The sequence below is a fragment of the Onychostruthus taczanowskii genome, unplaced genomic scaffold, assembly GCF_017590055.1.
Source record: "Onychostruthus taczanowskii isolate IOZ18803 unplaced genomic scaffold, ASM1759005v1 scaffold44, whole genome shotgun sequence".
NCBI lineage: Eukaryota > Metazoa > Chordata > Aves > Passeriformes > Passeridae > Onychostruthus > Onychostruthus taczanowskii.
In genome coordinates this window covers 1,642,928-1,663,263 of record NW_024501903.1, presented here as the reverse complement: position 1 = coordinate 1,663,263, position 20,336 = coordinate 1,642,928, and the positions used below count along the sequence as shown (strand labels likewise).

The following is a 20,336-nucleotide window of genomic DNA, read 5'->3' as shown; positions in this document are numbered from 1 at the left end:
GCTGGAGCAGAAAGATTTGATATCAGCCAGTAGCTGGTCTGGTTTTGCATGTGAACACCATACCCTCTCTTATTGATGGTGCCCAGCTGGAACCTGCAAACCTCCTTCCATGACCTTATTGTGACCCACTGAAGCATACAGACTTCTGCCCACCAGCCACAAATGGTGGAAGAAAATGCTGCACAAGAAAGCACTAACTGTCTGGAAAAAGATGCTCTCCATCCACATGCATGATTGTCATTTTTTCACACAATCAATTTCAATTAATTCAATTGTTCAACCACTCCCCAAGACAATTTTCTCATCCCCATTAAGGCTAAAAGGTTAAATTGAGGGGTCTAATTACAGAACTTTTTATGCTCAGTGGAGAAGAAAAATCTTTTCTTGTATAGTCTTTCAAATCCCAACAGATAACATTTGCCTCTCTGCAGTTCAACCATGTTTTTTCTAAGGGTTGTGAGAAGGTGACTTGTGACTGTACAAAGTGAAGAGGTTCAGATGTATTGTGACCTCTTAATTCATAGATGGAGAGGACACAAAATAGTACATTGACACTGAAATCCAAAATGTGACCTCAAAGAACTCCATCCCTAAGAGACTGGGGTACCAGACAAGTTCTGAGTTTTTTGCCATAAAGTGAATGAATCCAGCTGCTGTGAACATCTGAGTGAGCAGATGTTTCACATGAGCCAAGTGTTTGAATACATGCTTGCACGTCCTTGTAGTGTAGGTTCAGAGCCTGCGCACACCTCACCAGAAGTATTGAGATGATTACAAGGTAGTTCCCATGCTGAAGTAGAGTGGAGTTAAGCATCTCCTGTCCACGCTTTGCAGAAAAACCTTGTGGTCAGTGCAGCCATTCTGAAAGAGGGAGACAGAAATGAAATTTGCACTGCAGTGAATCCATTTCTCTTGACACTGGGAAGCATCCCTTAATCCTCACTTTGCAGGTAGAAGGTGGATGGGAGACACTTCCACACCTCATTTTAAAGAAGAGAAGGATGCAAGAGTTGGAGGCTGTAAGATTCTTGGAGATGATGGGATTGGCAGGAGGGACCTTCACTCTAACCTTGGCAGTATTAGTCAGAAACACACTGATCACCTAAGCTCTCTGTACTTATATTAGACAATCTCAGAAAGTGTGTGGAAGTAATTTGGAGTACACAGATGAGTGAGAAGACATGAGGGAATATCATAAAACAGTATCAGTGGAGATTTAGGTTAAAAATTAGGAGAAGGTTTTTCACCCAGAGGATTGTTGGGCACTGGAACAGGCTCCCCAGGGAAGTAGTCATGGGACCAAGTCTGTCTGAGTGCCCTGAGTTCAAGAGTATTTGGACTGTGCTCTCAGGAGCATGGTGTGATTCTTGATGTGATTTTGCACAGGGACAGAAGATGGACTTTGATGATCTTTGTGTGTCCCTTCTGGCTCAGAATGTTCTAAATATTTGGCTTTACTCTATTCAGGCCTTTGTGTAACATCACTTGCAGCAAAGGAGCAGAGTGGCTTTTTGCTCTCATTTTTTCACCCTGAAATAGCTTGTTTCCTTGGGGCTGATTTAAGATATTTAGCAGTATTTCAGTTCTCTCTCAACTTCTCCCATGTTACTCATCCTATACTGGGTGCATTTAGTGCATTACAGGAAGCCAACATGTCAAGAAGTACTTACGTTCACTGCTGAGTTTATCACAGAATTGTAAAATAGTTTTTGTTGGAAGGGACCTTCAAGGTGTCTAATTCCCGTCCCCCTGTCATGACAGGAATGTCTACAACTAGACCATGTTGCTCAAAGCCCCATCCAACCTGGCTGTGTGTCTTGCTTCAAATCAGCATGACCCTGGAAAGAGAGTGTGTTTGTACATGAATAGGAAATGACTTGCAGTCGAGTTTCAGGAGAGAAGACCTTCTTCCCCCAAATCTATGTATCTTGTTTTTGTGCAATCCCGCTATCCTACAGTCTGGAGGGACTTGCATCATAAATGATCCTCCTCAGTGGAGCACTGGTGTCTACTAACATACTTTCCTCTAAACCCTGATACCTGGTGATACTGGTCCCAAAATGATCCTTTACAGTGGTTGGGAAGTTTCCCCAGGCGTTTAGATTCCTGAGCATAGACCTGTGCATTTTAACAGCAGCAAAGTGTTTCTTGGGGTGAAATTTATCTCCAGACTCACTGGTTACTTAGGTATGGAACTATGTGAAGAAGCTCTGCATGAGAACCATGGGCTGACTTGCCTCATTCTTGGCTTGTTGGTGTTCAAGGCATCTTGGGTTGTCCTCTGTCCTGGCTGGGGTTTGCAGTATGCTTCACAGGAACCCTTCCCAAGGGCTCCAATTTGCCATCAGGTGGAAGGGACATGCCAACCACCAAAAATTGGAGTCATTTAGTCCTCAAGACACTTTTCTCCGAAACAGATCTGAGATGTGCCTGTCTCTTACATTCTCTGTGGTTAATGTGGAAGAATTGCCTTTTTTTCTGTCTGCTCTGTACTTTTGTGCTGCTCTGGGGCATTTTAAATTCCTGGACTTCTCTCCTGTGGTCGATATGCCTCTAATCACAATAAATGCATAGAAAATAGTGAAGGTTAGTGCTGTATTGGTTTATACAATAATAATTGACCCTGGCCATCATGCCTCTTTTAGAGACTCCTCACAAAAAGTCATTGTAAGCAAGTACCCCAAAGTGCCCAATTATCTATTACCTGGAAAAAATGTCTTTGATCCTGAAGGGCAGTCTTGATATGTGCTTGGCCATTTCAGAAGCAATTTTACTGTAGCACTAAACTTTTCTCTCCATACACCTCTCTTGCAAACATTGACATTGTGCAGGAAGACCTAGTGTAAAGTAACTTCCCAATGCAAAATTAATTCCAGAAGTGCCTCACGGGCACAGGTCACACCTTCCACCAGGATGCATACAATCTCTTCTTGATTTCCCAGGTCCTCGCGATGTGTTTACTCGCAGAAGGTCAGCAGCTGTACCTGCACTGGAGTCACAAGGTGGGGAGAGTCAGGGCTTTCTGGTAACTCTAATCTATGCTTTTAATTGAGTCTGTGGTGTTTCTTTGCACAGAAAACCTCTTGGACTATGGGAGAGAAGGAAGAGAGGGAAAAGGTTAATCTTATGAGATTGAGATACCCATGAAAATGATATCTCCACCTGAGCTGATCACTCAGACTCCTTTTGAACTCAGTGGAGGGAAATGAATCCTCTGAGGATGCAATTCATCCAGCTGGTCATAAGCCTCTAAATTAAGAAAAGACGAATAACACTCAAAAAACCTTTTTTCCCCTCACTGACTCTAAAAGGTGCCTGCAGTGACTCTTCAGGTGAAGATGTCTGTATTTGACACATCTACATATGAAGTCAAAAGCAAAGTTTTCATGAGAAACACTGCATGAATTTCTGGATCAGACCCCAGCAACAGTGAAAAAAGTGTCTGCTCTCTCCACAGGAGAGAAAGATGGCTTTTCCAAGGCATCCTGGTGCCTTATGCCTTTTGGTCTTTGGGTGGTTCCCTGGGAGTGTTCAAGACGAGGCTGGATGGGGCCCTGAGAAATCTGATCTAGTGTCCATGGCAGGGGGGCTGGAACTAGACAATCTTTAAAGTCCCTTTCAAATAAAACTGTTCTGTAGTTCTTAATTCTAGGATTTGGGAAATGCCTTTTAGAGTTTTGAAGGCACGGAAACAAATTATCAAGGCCTTGTTGCTATAAAATTATGGGTTAGAATAATCTTCCTTATGTAATTTTTGAGGCTATGTGAGGCATTTAAAAATGATTCTTTGTCCATGCAGTTTAGGGTAGGATGCAATGTGATTGCAAAAGCTGCAGGGGGAGGGAATAGCTGAACATGCTTGATCCTGTGCTGCTTCATTTAAGTAATGGAAACTGCATGATCTTTACTATTGAAAAATGGGTTCCAGAAGAACCAGAAAGTTGTAGAAGAATTTGTAAAAAAACCAATCAACCAAAAAAAAATGAAAAAAAAAAATAAAAAAGAGGCATTCTTGGGTGCAAGGGATTAGGGATAGATTATTAAAGTATTGATCCATAGAAGATCCCCTGAAGAATGGTTAGGGCCTTGGTGCAATTACCTTTAGTTGTCAGCAGAAAGATGATATACCAAGAAATGTGTGCCATTACCAAAGTGCTGGTACCAAACCGAATAAGAAGCTGAAGAATTGACTGAGGCATTGCTCACGTTTTTGGTTAAAAAGTGCTCTCATCTCTTAATTATGGGAGGGTTTGTTATTGCTGAAGCCTGTTACAAGGCAGCTCATAGAACAAGGAAGTTGTGTTGTTGTCCCTTTTGGGTGGATTTTGTCACTTCTAAATTTAGAAGTGATGAATCCCATCTGCAGGTTAGGGACTTAATGTAAGCTGATCACCTAGGCTCCATCTATGTCAATAGAGAGAGAGAGGCATATTCCACCATAACGCAAGCAGGAATGGATCACCTCTGAAATTCCTCTTTCTCCACTGATTACAGAGAGAATCCTGAGAGCTGACTTAGTTGAGTATCCAACTCCTGAAATCAGTTCTACCATACTGATAGCATTGTGGATTTGGTTTTAGACCTGTTGGATCTCTCTGTCTCTGAACTGGCACAGTCAATCTCATGCATCTGAAACAATTTTTCCAGCTGCTTAAATTAGCCATGACTAGGATGGATAGCATACCCTATGCAGAAATGCTGAGGCTGATTTATGTCTTCTTTGTGTCCCCCAGATTGGGACTTTTCTTGTCCTGGGCTTCTCTCTCGCATCCCTCTTTGCATTATCCATACTCTGGCGAGATCACCGGAAAACTGTCCGTCTGTCATTCCAGGTAAGGGGGGTTAGGAGGTCTATTTGAAAGAGCAGCTTGTTTAAAGGAGTATTTTGTGACAATTGGCAGAAGATACTCTGTATGGTGGATGTCTTTCACATGGGTTTTGTTAGCAAGGTACATCCTGAGAAAACTTTTATTATGACTTTACATTTCCCGAGGTTGAGTTTCAAGCTATGTGATTTAACACATCCCAGTTTGGAAAGATATAGAAAATTAAAGCCCTTTTTTCTTTTCCCTCCTCAAAAATTTAGGTGTACTGTTAAATTTCAGCTGTCCAGGGCAGGTAAATCAGAGCCCTTAGGCTGGTAGGTTTGCTGAAACATGAACTTTCTCCCTCATCCCAATCTGCTGGTACAGCACAGTTTCAGTCTCTTGTGACTCAGAAGAGCTTCATCTCCTGAGGGCATGAGCACACTGGGTTGTTGGGGAGCAGGTGGAGAACGCTGGTGTCAGGTGGGACAAAATGCTGGATGCAGGAGGTCAGAGTTCATAGTTGCTGGCCTCCTCAACTCTCACCAGATCTGAAGGCGGAGGCAAGAGCTGTCCAGTGCTGCTCAGTGTCTGAGCATCCAGGTCCCCACTTGAATTGGGAAGGAAGAAGCATGTAGCCTTTGACTCCACAGCTGCTTTGCAGGATCCAAACCACTCTACAGTTCTATAATTTTATGCTGTTTGGGTCTTCTACCTCTCCCCTATGTGTCTTGGTGCTTGTGAAGGCTGGGAGCGCAATGCAAGTGGACTGGCAGAGGAATTGAAGATGTGGTGTTTGTAGGGAGTGGTTAATTGCACATTCCTGTTCTACAGGTCGCTAACCACTGGGTTAAGCACTGGCAAAGGTAATGACAAACCATCAGCTTCTCCTCCCCGACAGACACCAAGGGATGTGGATGAGGAGAAGGCGACACAAGAGCCTTTGGGTTCCCCAAAGGTGCTGTTTATTTTGGGCTTCCATGCCTTTTGAGATGGCCTCCCATTGCTGTTCCCAAAGGACATGAACCTCTTGTAGATACTGTGCCATGTCCATTAGCCTAGCAAATCTATCTCAGGTATTCCGGACATCTCAGATGGCACCTCTGCTTGCATGACTGAATCCTGCTTCTGGTCAGGAGATGTTGGTGTCAGGTGTCCAGGGCAGGCAGTGTCATGTGCAGTAACATGTCCCAGTGACTGCTGCTTTCTTCAACCCTTCCAGCTTAGAGAATTGAGCATCAGGACTAAGAAACAGGAAAGGTTTGCATCTGGAGAGTTGTTTGTTGTTTTTTTCCCTAGCACATACCATAATAACTGTCAGTTCTAGCTGGAATATTTGCCACAGGGCACTGATGGGCATGAGAAAAAAAATGGACTGGTTTCTAGTTCAAATTTGCCTAGTTTTAGGAAAAATGTGTTAGACCAACAACCGTTTAGATTCTGTATTTCTGCTTGGTTTCCAACTCTTTTCATGCATTCATGCTAAGCATAGAAGTGATTCCTGTTTTATGATCTTCTTGTTTAATCTTTAGGATTAAAAAAATCACATCTATTAACTATAACTGTCCAGCAATATCATCTAATATATCTGCTTCTATTATATCACAGTAGATAGTTTCATACCACAGGTAGTAAATACCACATTTTATCACTCAGGTTTGTTGACATCAATTTAATGATTTAACTGCGGCGTGGTGTGGTGTGGAGATAGCGATTGCCTGGATGGGATTGGATTGGAGTCGTTTATATTGGGTTAAACTGGAAGATGCTCACAGATTATTGATATCAGTAGTGGCATCATGTCCTCATGGAGGAGGGTAGTTGTGTCCCCTTCAGCTGATTCAGGAGAAAGTAAAGAATTGAGGAGCACTCCTTAGGCTGGGACACACTCCTCCCTGGCCTGGTCAGGGGCACATGTCTCTCTTCTGACTCCTGAGGTGTTTGGGGATCCAGCAGAAGTGAGGGAGAGAGGTTGACTGCTGGTATCTGCAGCAGGAGCCCATCCAGGTGTAAGGACTGTAGCTCTAATAGGATTGTTTCCATCTGTCTCCACAGTTCATCCTTTGACTAAAATCCCTTTTTTCTCCTTGCCAGGTCACAGCTCCTTACCTGCACATAGGGGCAATTGCCATCATGGTCCTTCTTGCCTGGCCTGTGGCTCTTCATGCCATCAGAGCAGATAAGAAAGGTACGGCAGCTCTGGTTCCTGCTTCCAGTATGATAAAAGATATATACAAGCATGGGAAAAGAGGCATGCAGGAGCCCTTTCCTCCCACACCTGCACTCCATCTGGAGGAGACTTCCAAATTCTGCATCTCTCAGGGAAATTAGTAGGGCTGGGGCTTGGGCTGTGCACTGCCCTGTTGCTGTCTCAGTCTGTTGCTTGTTCGTGTGTTACCTTGCAGTGTTTTGCCCTCTACTGAGGCAGTGATCTGTGCTGAGGTGGAGGAGACTAGCAGAAGCACAAATGTTCTGAGTCATGAGTGAAAATTTGTTTGGCCCTCTGCAGGAGAAAGCAGCCAGTGGCAGCTCCCTTGGCTGATTTTTGCTTGCTGTGTACAGAAGGGATCTCCAGTCCAGTCAGACAAACCACTTCAGACTAGCATACCTCAGCAGAGGCCAGCTGGGAAAGGGAAAAGGTCTTTTTGATCAGTTCCTAGTGTTATCTCGTGGGAAGTTCCTGCCCACCTCTAGGAGGAATGACCAAATGTGTAAGGATGAAGCCAGATGCCAGGAACAACTGCAGAAGAACCTAACTGGAGTGGCTGTTTTTCTCTTATTGTCTCTCCATATAGCCAAAATTATCTACCCGACAGTCATCTTCAGATATTGGTTTGCTATAACAATCACAGATAGAATGGACTGGTGAAAGTGTGTTTTTCCCATCCAAGACTTTTCCTGTTGAACTGCAGCTGGGGAGGTTGGGGGAGAATACAAGGGACCCTAGACATTATATACCACCATGCCTGAGGTAGTCCTAGCTTAGTACATCATCTTAGTGTAAGCCCAAATTCCTTCAGAGCCACTGGCACAGAGGATGGTGGTACCCATTCAAGAAAGAGGTGTTCGTTCATAGGTGCTCATTTCTCAGAAGAACTCTTTTGGTCCCTGAGGAGAAGGATTCCTGGGGCTCTTGGGCAATGGGTCAACAGACTTGGGAGAAGACAGATAGATGAGTTGGCAAGTTTCTGAGGTGCAATATCCGTGCTCTCAGGGTCTGTAGGATTATCTAGGTCACACACAGACAGTCACTACCAACCATCTGAATGAACCAGGGAAGCATTCAAAGTAAAGAGATGCAACATAGTTGAAGGAGAGGTAGCTACTCTTCTTCATTGGGAATGAAACTTGAAAATGGTGCTTGTTCTCATCTGAGTAAGAAAAAGTTAGCATCCTTCTGCTGAGGATTGTTTTTCTACATGTGGAGGAGATTTAATTGCATCATGTCTAAAGAAAAAAAGAAATAAAGCCATATCTTCCTGTCAGGCATGGTGAGATGTAATTAAAGCTTAAAACCTGCAGTCCTGACAGCCTGCATCTTTGCTTTGACCAATTCGTTTTCCTGGGTTGCATTGTTTGGAGAGAAAGTGAAAATTAGGGGAAGAAGGAAAGGAAAAAGGGATGGGACAAAGCCCAGAATCTACTTAGATGGAGGATTCGATTAAAAGTTAAGTGGCAAGGCAGACTCGTACGTTACGATGTGGATTAACTCTAGCCTTCCTCCTTCAAATTCTTTCAGTTACTCAGGTGATAATTGTTGGTCCATACCTGGCTATCCTTCTCTTTCTTTTCTTGATACCTCTGGGGATGTACTCTCCTTGCATCAGAGAGATGGGAACACTTGGACCAAAGCCAGCCCTCATTGGACACCGTGGAGCACCAATGGTAAGTCGAAGAAATTACGTAATTTCTTCGTCCTGTGTGTTGCTACTTTCATCATCATCCTTTGTTGTTTGTGGTTTTTTTTTTTTTTTTTTTCCCCCATGAAATTTGTGGAGGGTGGAAACATTTCTGGTCATTGCCACTGCATGCCAAAGGCATCACTGCAAGAGTTGGCTTACAAGCAAAACAATGTTCCTGAGGGACAAGACCAGGTTGGAGGGGGCCCTGAGCAACCTAGTGGAAGGTGGCTCTGCTCTGACAGGGAAATTGGAATAGGGTGATCTTCAAGGCCCCTTCCACCCTAAACCATTCTATGATTCTGTTATTCTTGTACACAATGGGTTTGGCTAAAGTGGAAGAAAACAAACAGTCGACTTTAGCAATATAATGATGCTCCCTTAATAAAAAACTGAGATGTTACAAAGAAGCAGAAAGTATTTGCAGAGTCCTCCAGAGCATGTTTGAAAATTATCTGCTTATGTGCCTTTTTTTTCAGCTGGCACCAGAAAACACTGAGATGTCATTTCTGAAGACAATTGAGCATGGTGGGGATGGGCTTGAAACAGATGTCGCTATAAGGTGAGGGCAAACCATCACATCTCACAGAATATATGCTTGTTCTTCTAAGAGCTGTCTTTGGAGACATGCAGCTCCAGGCAGTTGGGTTTTACTGATGGCTGGGACAGGGTGCCTCAGCTGTCCTGTGATGACAGGGGCTGTAGGGCATGGTTGTTCTCAGGCAAGTCAATAAGCTGCAGCTATTGATTTAACAATCGTTATTGCTACAGTGTGTTTTAAATGCCTGGCAGAGTATAAGAACAAACCCCTAATCTAGCCTGACTTCCAGGTCACAGTGAGGGTTATATCAGGTCTACAAACCAACAGAAAATTGTGTTCAGATTTGTGGCAGCATTGCCCTAATTGTTAGATCTTTAGTTGCCTTTCATTGCCATGAAATGCTAACATTCTGTGCAGGATGAGCTGTTCACAGGCACTGAATGAGAAAAACACTAACATTTGTTCTACTAAACTAGACCTTTCTGTAAAAGAAAATTTTGTGTTTCCATCACTACCATTCAAAATTCAGTCTCTGAAAACCACAGAAACACTTTGATGTCAGCAAAAAGAGATTTCAACCATAAGTAACTAACCATTTTTGAGGGAGTTGGTAGACAAAGAGGTCACGTCCTTCATGTTGCCCCTAGGGAAACTGTGACACAGACAAGCATGATTTCTGTGAGATCTCCTAAAAGTATTTAAGCTGGAAATAACCTGGTCTCATGAGCCTCAGTATTCCTCTGTATTGCATATTCTGCAAAGAACTGCTATACTGTGCTGCATTTACAGTGGCCCACATGTTCTTGTGACCTGGCTTGAGTCTGCTCATGCTGTGAATGAACCTGCTCCCCAGCTGACCTGAACTCTTCCTCTCTGGCAGCTATGATGGGGTTCCTTTCCTCATGCATGATGACACCTTGAGGAGGACAACTAACATCGAAGAGGTCTACCCTAATGACGCTGGTAAAGCTGCTTCATTTTTCTCCTGGGATGCCCTGCGGAAACTGAACGCTGGAAAGTGGTTCCTTAAGGTAAGCATCATAAAGGGCTAGAAGCATTCAAGGTCAGTTGGATTGGACTCTAGGCAACCTGATCCAGTTGGACACATCCCTGTTTATTGCAGGGGGCTTGAACTAGATGAGCTTTAAGGGTGTCTTCCAATGCAAACTTTTCATATGATTTCATGACTATCACCAACTGGATGTAAAAGAGACACTGTCTGTTATTTAACAGCATCAGTGTTAGAAGAGGAACTGCTAGTTAAGTCAAAACTCAAATAATTTGGTGTAAATCAATCAATTTGGGTCTCTTTGATTTGTCCAGTTTGCCTTCAGGCTAAGGAGACCTGTAAGAATTCGATGGTCGGTGTTTTTGTGTCACCTTATCAAGGCAGCAGCAGAGCTCATGGGCTGGGGGAAGAAGAAAAGAGCTACTTGTGCAATGTGTTGTTTATAGTATTCAGAGCTAACAAGGTGGGATAGAGAAGCACAGCAGAGCTAGCTTTGAACTGTGCAATTTAGGTCCCAGAAGCAGTGTCCTCACAGCCTGGGTTAGCTTCCCCTATTTCTTATGTAGAAGAAATAAGCAAAATAAATTATCCCCACCTGTTGAAGACTGACATAAAACTTTTTCCCTCTTAGAGATACAGCTGACTCCCAGAGCAAACTAACTGATTGATTTCCTTTTTTTTTTTTTAAATATGTTTTTATTTCTAGAACAAACCATTTGTAGGGATGAGCTCCCTGTCAAAGGCAGATCAAAAGCAGGCAAAGAATCAGTCCATTTACACGCTAAGTAGTTTTTTGCGCCTGGCAGACAGTCACAATAAACTTGTGATATTTGATCTCTACCGCCCTCCAGAGAAACATCCTTACAGGAACTTGTGGCTCCGCAAAGTCCTGGATGTCATCCTCAAAGAGTCGAAGATTAAACGCCATCTGGTAGGGTGGCCTCACTGCATATCCCTTTTTCTTGCTCTCCTCATTGGGACTTTGGGGTTTACTCTGCATGATTTCACCTGCATAAAATTGGCCCGTTGCATTTCACTTGATTTAAAAGGCATCATTTGGAGTATATTCCTGATATACTCAGAAGGTTCACAATACTGTAATTCTTCAGCAGGACAAGAAAAAAGGCAGCGTATATACCAGCTGATGCCTTAGCTCCTAAACAGCACCTCTCCATAAATGTAATCATTATCACTCTATTCCCTGCTACCCATGCTTTTTTTATGTATTGCATAAAAATTCCTGGCTTAAATTAAAATAAATTGCAAGTCTTTATTGCCTTCCTCTCCCTGGCAGTGGATGAATGCTAAACTCATGGGAATGAGGTTGTGTACCCATTGATGTCTGGGGAGTTATGCTGATCTGTATCTGCTGAAGATCTTTTCTTCCATGCTGGAAGAATGGTAGAACAGAACATTTTTGGTTGCCTTTTCCATAAACCAAAGCTGTATTTTCATTCATTTTTAACACTGCATCTTTTGTTGGGCTGTGTGAAACATACTCACTGATTTCCAGCAGATAAGCAAGGAACAGTGGATACTTATTTCTTGGTACAAGTGGCTTGCAAGTTCTAACCCTGCATCTGAATATTATTTGATCATTGGGAGAAACATTGGGAGAAAATTTGACAGGCTGGGTTAAGTCCCTGAAGACGTTATCTCTACTGGGCTTGTGTGCACAGTGGGGCATATTGGGGCATGAATTCTTCTGCTGAGAATTCACTGGTTCCTCTTGCTGCCTGCAGGTCCTGTGGCTGCATAACAGCGTGAGGTCCTTTGTTCAATCTGTTGCTCCAGGGTTTCAGCACACCATGGGCAGAAAGGCACCAATAGAAGACCTATTAAAGCACAATATTGTCAAACTCAATCTGGTCTACACTGACATGTCCAGTGAAGATATCCGGTAGGTTTCAGCCCCAAGTACAATCTTTGGGGTACATCTGGACTATGTTTGCCCCATGCGTGGGGCAATGTCTCCCTCCAGTGACCAGTTCCAGAGACTATAATGTTTTGGGAATAGATCATTCAGATCAAGTAGCCATCCCTGATGTATTTTAGGGGTGACAGGCTGCAGTTCACTCCTACTGTTGATCAAGAGGTGGCAGGTGTAATTAAATCTGGCTATCCTCAATTCCATGCTGACCAGGATGTGAGGATCTTCTGGTCAGAACAACAGCTGAATCCTGATTTATTGCATTTTTTTTTGTGCCATCCCCAGTCCCACCAACACCAAATCAAGGAGGTGGTCAGAACAACACAGCTGTATCCTGATTTATTGCATTTTTTTTTTGTGCCATCCCCAGTCCCACCAACACCAAATCAAGGAGGATGAACAACTATTTAACCTCCCTTGGCTCTTCCACAAACACCAGTGGGAGTGCATAATGCTGTGGTGGGAGACCATCACTCTCTGGTAGCCGGTGTTTTGAAGACATCATTTATTGTCTGTTGCTACCAGTAGTCTGTTGCATGTGACACTCTGAAAATGTCATTTTATGATGAAAGGCTCCACATTCATTGCAGAAGTTCTCAAAATGCTACTCTCACATGGCAAAATAACCCAACAAATCACCAAAACCCTCCAGCTTTACCTGTCCAGCTCTCCTTTTGTAAATAAGATTTTTTGCTTTTTTCAATGCCCAAAACCATTGAAGTCTAGTTGAAATGAAAAAGAAATGAAAAATTTTAATCCTTTAGACAAGAGTAATGTTCATGTTTTCTCAGTTATAATTGTCACAGGATGTAAAATCATAGAATCATAGAATCACAGAATGGTTTGGGTTGTAAGGGACTTTCAGCACCATCTAGTTACAGCCTTCCTGCTATGGGCAGGAAAGCTCCCACTAGACCTGGTTTCTCAGAGCCCCATAGCCTGGCCTTGAACACCTCCAGAGATGGGGAGTCCCCCAACCTCTCTGGGCAGTCTGTACCAGTGTCTCAATCACCCTCACAATTAAGAATTTTTTCCTAATGTCTGATCTAAACCTTTCCCCCTTCAATTTAAGGCCATGCTCCCTTGTCCTGTCACTCAATGCCCTTGTAAAATGTCCCTCTCCAGCTCTTTTGTAGCCTATCTCAGTACTGGAGGTTGCTCTAAGGTCTCCTCAGAGCCTTCTTTTCTCCAGGCTGAAAGGTTATAAAAAATCACAGGCAGATCAATTTGGGTAAACCTTGGAGAGTTCCTGAGTAGATTTATAAATGCAGATATTGATGATCCATTACCTTTATACAAGGAATGAACTTATTTCATATTAAGTTTCAATAGCTTATAATAACTTGAGAAATGATGTGTTGATGGAGCAACCATAACAAACTTGGGTGGCCAGCTTCAAAGATTAGCTCAGCTGGCCTAACCAAGTCAGGAGCTCTAACCAACACCAACATTGTGGGTTCAATCCCTACCTGAGCAATTAACTGAAGAGCTGGACTCTGTGGCCTTCTGTCCCTTCCAACTCGGGCTGTCCTGTGATTCTGCAGTGGATTGGAAGACACTGTGGGAATATTATAGAATAACATGAATGGTTTAGATTTAAGAGACCATCAAGGCCAGCCATTATCACAGCACTGCCTAAACCACCACTAAACCATGTCCCCACCCAAGTGCCACATCCACATGGTTTAAGTACCTCCAGAGATGATGATTTCAGCACTTCCCTGGGCAGCTGATTCCAAAGCTTGATAACCCTTGCCATTAAGAATTTTTTTCCTAATATCCAATCTGAACCTTCCCTGGTGAAGCTTGGGTCCATTTCTTCTAGTTCTATTGCTTGAAGATCTTCCATGCTGAAAGAATGGTACACCAGAATATTTCTGATGCCTTTTGAAGGAAGAGACTGGCCCCCATCTGGCTACAGCCTCCTTTACAAATGCATTGTTACGTTGATTCATATAGCAGAAGGAATAGAAAGGTTTTGACCTTTTGGGCGCTTTATCTGCATTTGTTTCCAGCTGTTCAGCTATTCTGTATTGACCAATTGTTAATGATTAATTATTGGCTGGTTGGCTTTCCTTTATGTTCCTTATCTAGGTCCTAAAGTAAGCACTCCCTACAGAAGATTACAACCATTTCCCATGATCTTCCCGAATCTCCTTGAGTAAGCCCGAAGGAAGTGCTAATCTCCTTGCTCAATGAAGGTTGTTGCCTTTTGGTCTTTTAAAGGAAATATGCTGAGGCAAACATCACCACCAACTTCTATGTGGTCAACGAGCCATGGCTCTATTCCCTGGCATGGTGCTCTGGGGCACACTCTGTGACCACCAATGCCGTCCACTTGCTGAAGGATCTCAGCCAGCCACTCTTCCTCATGGTAAGTGGAAGTCTTTCTCCCTCTTGGGGATGGGAAACAGGGTAGGGATGTTCATGATTACCTCTGGAGATGATGGGCCAGTTCACACATGGATAAAGCATCCTTGAAGGATCCTTTGCATAAGAAGGACCTGAATTGAAGCCTGGCTTACCTGGAACCTCAAAGCCACTACAGGTGTTACCATACCCTTCCCTCTTCTCCTGGCTCAGGATGAAGCACCCTGCTTGTTTGGATTATCACCTTAGGCCTTGAGATAAGGGAAAAGAAGTCATATTGAGACTTGTGCAGGAAGAAAGGAAGGGCCTTTGGGGACACAAGTTGATGCTTGAGGATTTCCATTTCTAAGCTAGCTTTTGAAGCGCCTTACTGATGTCAAAAGTTTCTCTTTTCCCAGAGCGTCCCACTGCCCTTGTCAAGCTTGGTCTCGTTCTACAAGTCCAAGGGAAACAACTACAGAAATACGCCTTCCTTCTGGGAGGAATTTTCACATAATTTCTCTGTTTGTTATTCTGCCTTGGACAACCTATCCTGCCTAAGAACCACCTGGGGAATTGGTCCCACCAGAGTCTCTTTAAGGGCTTTAAACAGTTGGCTTCACAGTCTTGAATTAGATTTTACAATGCTCCCCTCCAGAGAAGTGCAGTGTTTCAGTCCATTCTAAGTCTGGGTGGAGGTCCAGTGTAAGAATGAATCTTCAGATGCTCTTAAAGTGGGAGCCACCCCAGGCTCTCTGTGGTGTTCACTAAAGGGCAATTTTGCCAGAAATTGAGATGCCACCAGTTGATGTTTTATTTGGGGTGAAGCTGAGAAGTACAAGACCTGCCTTACAAACAAGAGGTCTCTGTGGCATTCACAATGATATGGTAAAATCTTCTTGGCTACACAACAGACCTGCTTGTATGAAGGAGAATGATTTAGTACCAACACCCAGTGCTGAGTGGCCACTTTGAAGTGCCATCAAGTGCTTTACACACCCAAGGGATGTTACTGCCGATGCAAACCAGGCAGCTGTACAGCCATATTCAATCAGGAAGAAAGAGCTAGAGTAACTTTTTTTGTAAATCTCGTGGTCCTTGGTGGTGGCACAACCTCTGTTGTTTTCTTCCAGACTCCACAGCAGTACAACATCATGTGGATCCTGACAGATCTGACCTCTGCCTTCCTCATCTCACTCATCTTTGCTCTGCACTGGTAACTACCAAGTTGTTAATGGCCATCCTAACCTGATCTTTTGCTCCAGGTGGAGGGAAGGAGGAATGCTTTCAGGTGACCTGAAGGATTAAAACTAGACTTGAGAACATTAGCTTTCTCTTTTGGAAAGGGAAGAAAGACCCAGAAGTCCCAAAACTTCTCTGTTTCTCCTGCTTGCTCTCATTTTCCCTTTCCATTTTGGCAACTCAGGCATTGTCTGCCCTCAGGGTTTAGTGGAGAACTGGTGAATTTATAGTACCAACATAAAACCAATTATCAAAGTTGGTGGGCTGAGAAAAGGGCTGATTTTTCTATTATTACTATTTGACAGTGTTTCCTTGGACTGATTTATTAGGAAAGCTCTCAGTGTTAATATTTGAGCATCCCATGTCTCTCTGCAGATACCAGAGTCCCACAGGAAATCCATCCTCCCACACAACAATGTCTGACCATGTCACAGACACCACGTTCTGTTTCCTTCCACTCCATCAAAGATTATTGGGGAATTTGGGATTCATGGAATGGGCTCACCCCAGCTGGTCGTGTTTGGCTGCTGGATGTTCTGCTCTGCCTCAGCTGTATGAGGAACGTGCCTGTGCTCTCATCCCAGTAGTGCCCAAGGAAAGCAGGATGTGCTGGGCTCAGCTCTTCAGCTGGCTGGATGTGGGTGGGTGGGAGCATCAGAGCAGCCAGCCCAGGGGAGTGTTTTTGCAGGGTGTTGGCAGTACAATGGTGCTGCTGGTGGCAGCAAGCAGAAAGTATGGGAACCCTTCGGGTGAGCACTCTGGACTGCTGTTAACTGACTTGCTTTGGCATAGGAAAAGGTTGCTAATATTGCTCTGGGATGGTGAAAAAATTAATTAGTAGCAGTTTGACAGTGATTAACTAGCAGCTGTACAGGCATTTTTGCTTGGCATCCAGGTTTTTCCCTAGGCAAGGTGGTTCTTTCCTTCCCCTCTTACCCTGCTCTGCTTTCCTGAAGTCCTGCTTTCCCCTTGTTTTCAAGGCTACAGGTTTCAGGGCAGTACACAAAAATGCTCTGTAAAGCATCACCACCACCTTGCCATGCCCATCTCCTCCAAGATAATGTTCATGTTGTGTGCATTTCCCAAGGAAGGGCATCCCCAGCCCTCCTGAGACCAAAGGGCCATTAGCAGTGCCTCAGTGCCCTGTGTGGTCTTGTCAGGTTTATGAGCACACCAAAATCACAGTTTTTAAATTTGCCTGGCTGCTTTAGAACCAGTCTGTAATGTAGAACCAATGTCTATAAACATTTCGGGGGTTTTGGAGCTCTTAAATCATGCCTAAAAAACAGGGCTTAGTCAGAAAGTTGCCTTCAAAATGCAGCACACATGAAGTGTGGATGCTTAGACATCAGTCATGCACTTGAGTCCTTTCTCAGTAAGAACCTGAGAAAATCCCAAAATACCTGCCCTCACAAAGTAAGAAAAAGCTGTCCAAGGCAGCAGGGTCTGTGGGGACCACCACAGCAAGCAGTGGCCTGACCCAAGTGCTTTGCCCCATGCAGGTGTCGAGAGAAGAATCTCTCCTCCTGTGCCCAAGACAATAACCTCATGATAGAGAGTGGTGGCACCTACAACAAATTCAAGAGAAATTCAGGTGAGCAGGGCAAGGAGAGCAGCTGCATCCTGCTCAGGGTGGTCTCTGTGGGAGTACCGAGATCCTGATGGGTGGGTTGGGGATGGGTGTCTATACGTAAAAGGAGGGTAATGAGGAAGGATGCAGTCTGGGTTATCTCAGCCCCAGACACCATAAAAGCTCAATCCAATTGGCCCTGCTTCAAGCAGAGGCTGGGGCAGACACCTCCAGATGTCCCCTCCAATAGTCATTACTCTGCAATGCTGTGAAAAGAGACTCTGGAGACACTAAGAGCTCTTGGTTCTGCCAGGCAGGGTGGGATTGGCTGAGGACCCTCCCACGTACCACATTTCTGCCCCTGTGGGGCTATCAGCTATCATCCAGACAAAATTACCCAACCTAGGCTGCCTGCATTTTCAAACAGGTTCTGTTTGCTGACAGTGGCTGTCAGAACAGATGCAGATGTTTGGTAGCTCACTGTGTGTCTCCTTTTCCAGAGCTCAGTAACATGCCTGCCGTCCTGGCCTGACATGGGCAGAGAGGGGACATGGACCTGCCATCTCGACAAGGCTGGGGAGACCAGCTGGTGGGGGCTCAGATCTACCTGGTGAGGAGGAGCCACTTGCCTTCATGGCCCTGCTGGAGATGAGCACCAACCTTCCTCTCCTACAGCTTTTCTCACATTCCCATGCCTGTCAGGGATCCTTGGGGTGCAGGAGAGTGCAGATGCAGTTTCAGCCATGAAGAAACTGTGTTATGGTGAGATGCAGCAACCACATGGGAGCCACCATTTACCTGAGACTACTGGCATCCCACAGGGCAATCATTCCTGCTGTGCGTAAGCCCTGTGCTGCAAGCACGTGCTGCAAGCATCTGAGCATCCTCCAGACCTCCTCATTCTCAGGTGGCCAGATTTCTCGTATCACACCAGCCTCTTCTCCACACACTACCTCCCATCCTCCCCCCTTGCAGGTGTCCTCCATCCCCAAGAGAACACTGTCCCCACCACGATGGTCAGGTGGTGCTGGCTGGGTCATTACTATCGGTACCTTTCTATAACACAGCCAGGGGCAACTTTGGTTTTCCTTTTCCCCACTCTTGCCCTGCCACAGAGCTTAACAGGACAATCTTCTCCCCTTGTCTGTGGGTGAGGGCATGTGGGGGCTGAAGGACTTATAGTGTCTTGGCCATGTAGCTACTGGGACTGTTACCAGTAAGAACCACTTTTCTTCAGAAGGATGGAGCTGTGTGTGAATTGGTCCTACCAAGTGTTTGCTTCTCCCTTGGGAAGGTTTGTACACCTGTACTATAGCCTGGGATTTATTCCAATTTTTATTTCTCCCAGTGGCTGCTGGCACACAGTGGGGAGGGGGCCTATGCTCTGTAAGGGAGATGTAAACATCTCTCAGGTTTAAGCCATATCTTTCTACTTGAAGAGAAAATATGTTTTTTTGTAAATTGCAAGTGATGTTTTAAATACATTTTATCTCTCCTATCCTGTTTTGTTCTTATTTCAGCAAACTGGGAAGGGGAAAGAATGCGATAGTCTTTAAGAGATCTAGACTATTGACATTTCTTGTATGTGAGCATTTTGTTAAATGAAGTGATCACAAGTGAAAGGGCAGCATTAAGTTTCAGTTATCTGTGCTGAGAAGCACCCAAACCTTTCCAAGTTGCAATTTTGGAGTATTTTGGAGGCTAGAAATGCTAAAAATGAAGATCCTCCTTTGGAAAAAGGCTAAAGAGCTGATTAATTGTTGTAGAGCAGCTCCAGATCTATGAACTATGGGGAGTGGATGGTGTTAAATCCCCCTCCCCGTGCCCTGCATACATAGGTGGTTCATAACTTTTTGTGGGTACCACTCACGTAGGAAATGTGAGCCGCAAAAGCAGGAGGTGGGGAGTGTGTGGGTTAAGTGTGGTGTGCGCCTCATGGGCTCCTCAGCCTGTGCCTTGGTGTTCAAGTGAGGGACTTGGCTGTGACTCCCCAACTGCTGCCTTTGATGTACATTGGGAAAAGACACCTCAGTGCTCTTTGATCTGTGTTATCTAGCTGCTGCTTGGCCAGTATGCACTGATAACTCCCTGTACTCACCCTCCTCATCCTCAGAAGCCTTGCCTAGACAGAGTCTGGCCAGTAAGACCTGTGGTTTCCTTTAATGTCTTACACTCTATCACATCTCAGCTACTATTTTTGTTGCTTCTCAGCTAGCAAGGTCTGGCAACCTTGTTAAGCACATGACTGGTTGTCTGACTCCCACACACAGACTTTTCACCCAACACTTCCTACATGCAGTGATTAAGCTCAGAACTGGCTGGAAGATTCAGCCCTTGTCATAGAGGACAAGCAGTGGAGACTCCCAGACTTAGGTGGTTTTTTTACCCCAAAATAAAATATTTCAATTAATTTCCAGTCTGGGTACACTGATGGTTTGTTCCCCCTTGCTGGATGCTCTCATCAGGAATTGCACAGTGCAAGGAGGAGTCTTGTCCACAACAAGAACCTGGGAGCCCTGATTCCACCCGTCCCCCTGGAGATGTCACCAAGACTGCACAGTGCAGAACAGCCTCCCACAAGCCACTTGATGCTTTTTAATTGGAGTATTTCACTTGGACATACGTATTTTTCATGTTACATCGCTTGGTGTGAATACAAAGAGGCCAGCAGATGCTAATACATAAGACACACAGGTACACACACACAGAGCCCCAGCCCTGCCCAAAATTATGGGGTGCATGGGATGCCAACAGAGCTGTTAAGTGGAGGGATGGGGGTGGTGGCAGGGGAAAGATGAGCCAGGACAGCTCTGGAAAACACTGCTATGGTGCATCGCCTGCTGAGTGTGCAATGGGTGGCAGGGATGGCTGGAGACTCAGAAAAAGCAGTGATGGTGTGGTGATGATAGGCATGTGTCTAAGGACAGGTGAGATCCCTGGGACAGCTGTATCATGGCAGCTGGAGAAGGGAGAGAAATGTTGGAGATGGAT

General features: G+C 44.6%; 1 protein-coding gene across 1 annotated transcript in view; it reads left to right on the top strand.

Annotated features, from left to right (window-relative positions):
- The window catches only part of GDPD4 (glycerophosphodiester phosphodiesterase domain containing 4), a 42,237-nt gene extending 24,360 nt beyond the window's left edge, over positions 1-17,877 (top strand). Inside the window, exons 5-16 of the mRNA XM_041414159.1 lie at positions 2,943-3,002; positions 4,734-4,832; positions 6,900-6,993; positions 8,545-8,690; positions 9,184-9,266; positions 10,126-10,276; positions 10,961-11,185; positions 11,997-12,154; positions 14,411-14,558; positions 15,667-15,749; positions 17,278-17,369; positions 17,846-17,877. Coding sequence (XP_041270093.1) covers positions 2,943-3,002; positions 4,734-4,832; positions 6,900-6,993; positions 8,545-8,690; positions 9,184-9,266; positions 10,126-10,276; positions 10,961-11,185; positions 11,997-12,154; positions 14,411-14,558; positions 15,667-15,749; positions 17,278-17,369; positions 17,846-17,877 — 1,371 coding nt within the window. The remainder of the gene's footprint in view (positions 1-2,942; positions 3,003-4,733; positions 4,833-6,899; positions 6,994-8,544; positions 8,691-9,183; positions 9,267-10,125; positions 10,277-10,960; positions 11,186-11,996; positions 12,155-14,410; positions 14,559-15,666; positions 15,750-17,277; positions 17,370-17,845) is intronic.
- The last annotated feature ends 2,459 nt before the right edge of the window (positions 17,878-20,336 follow it).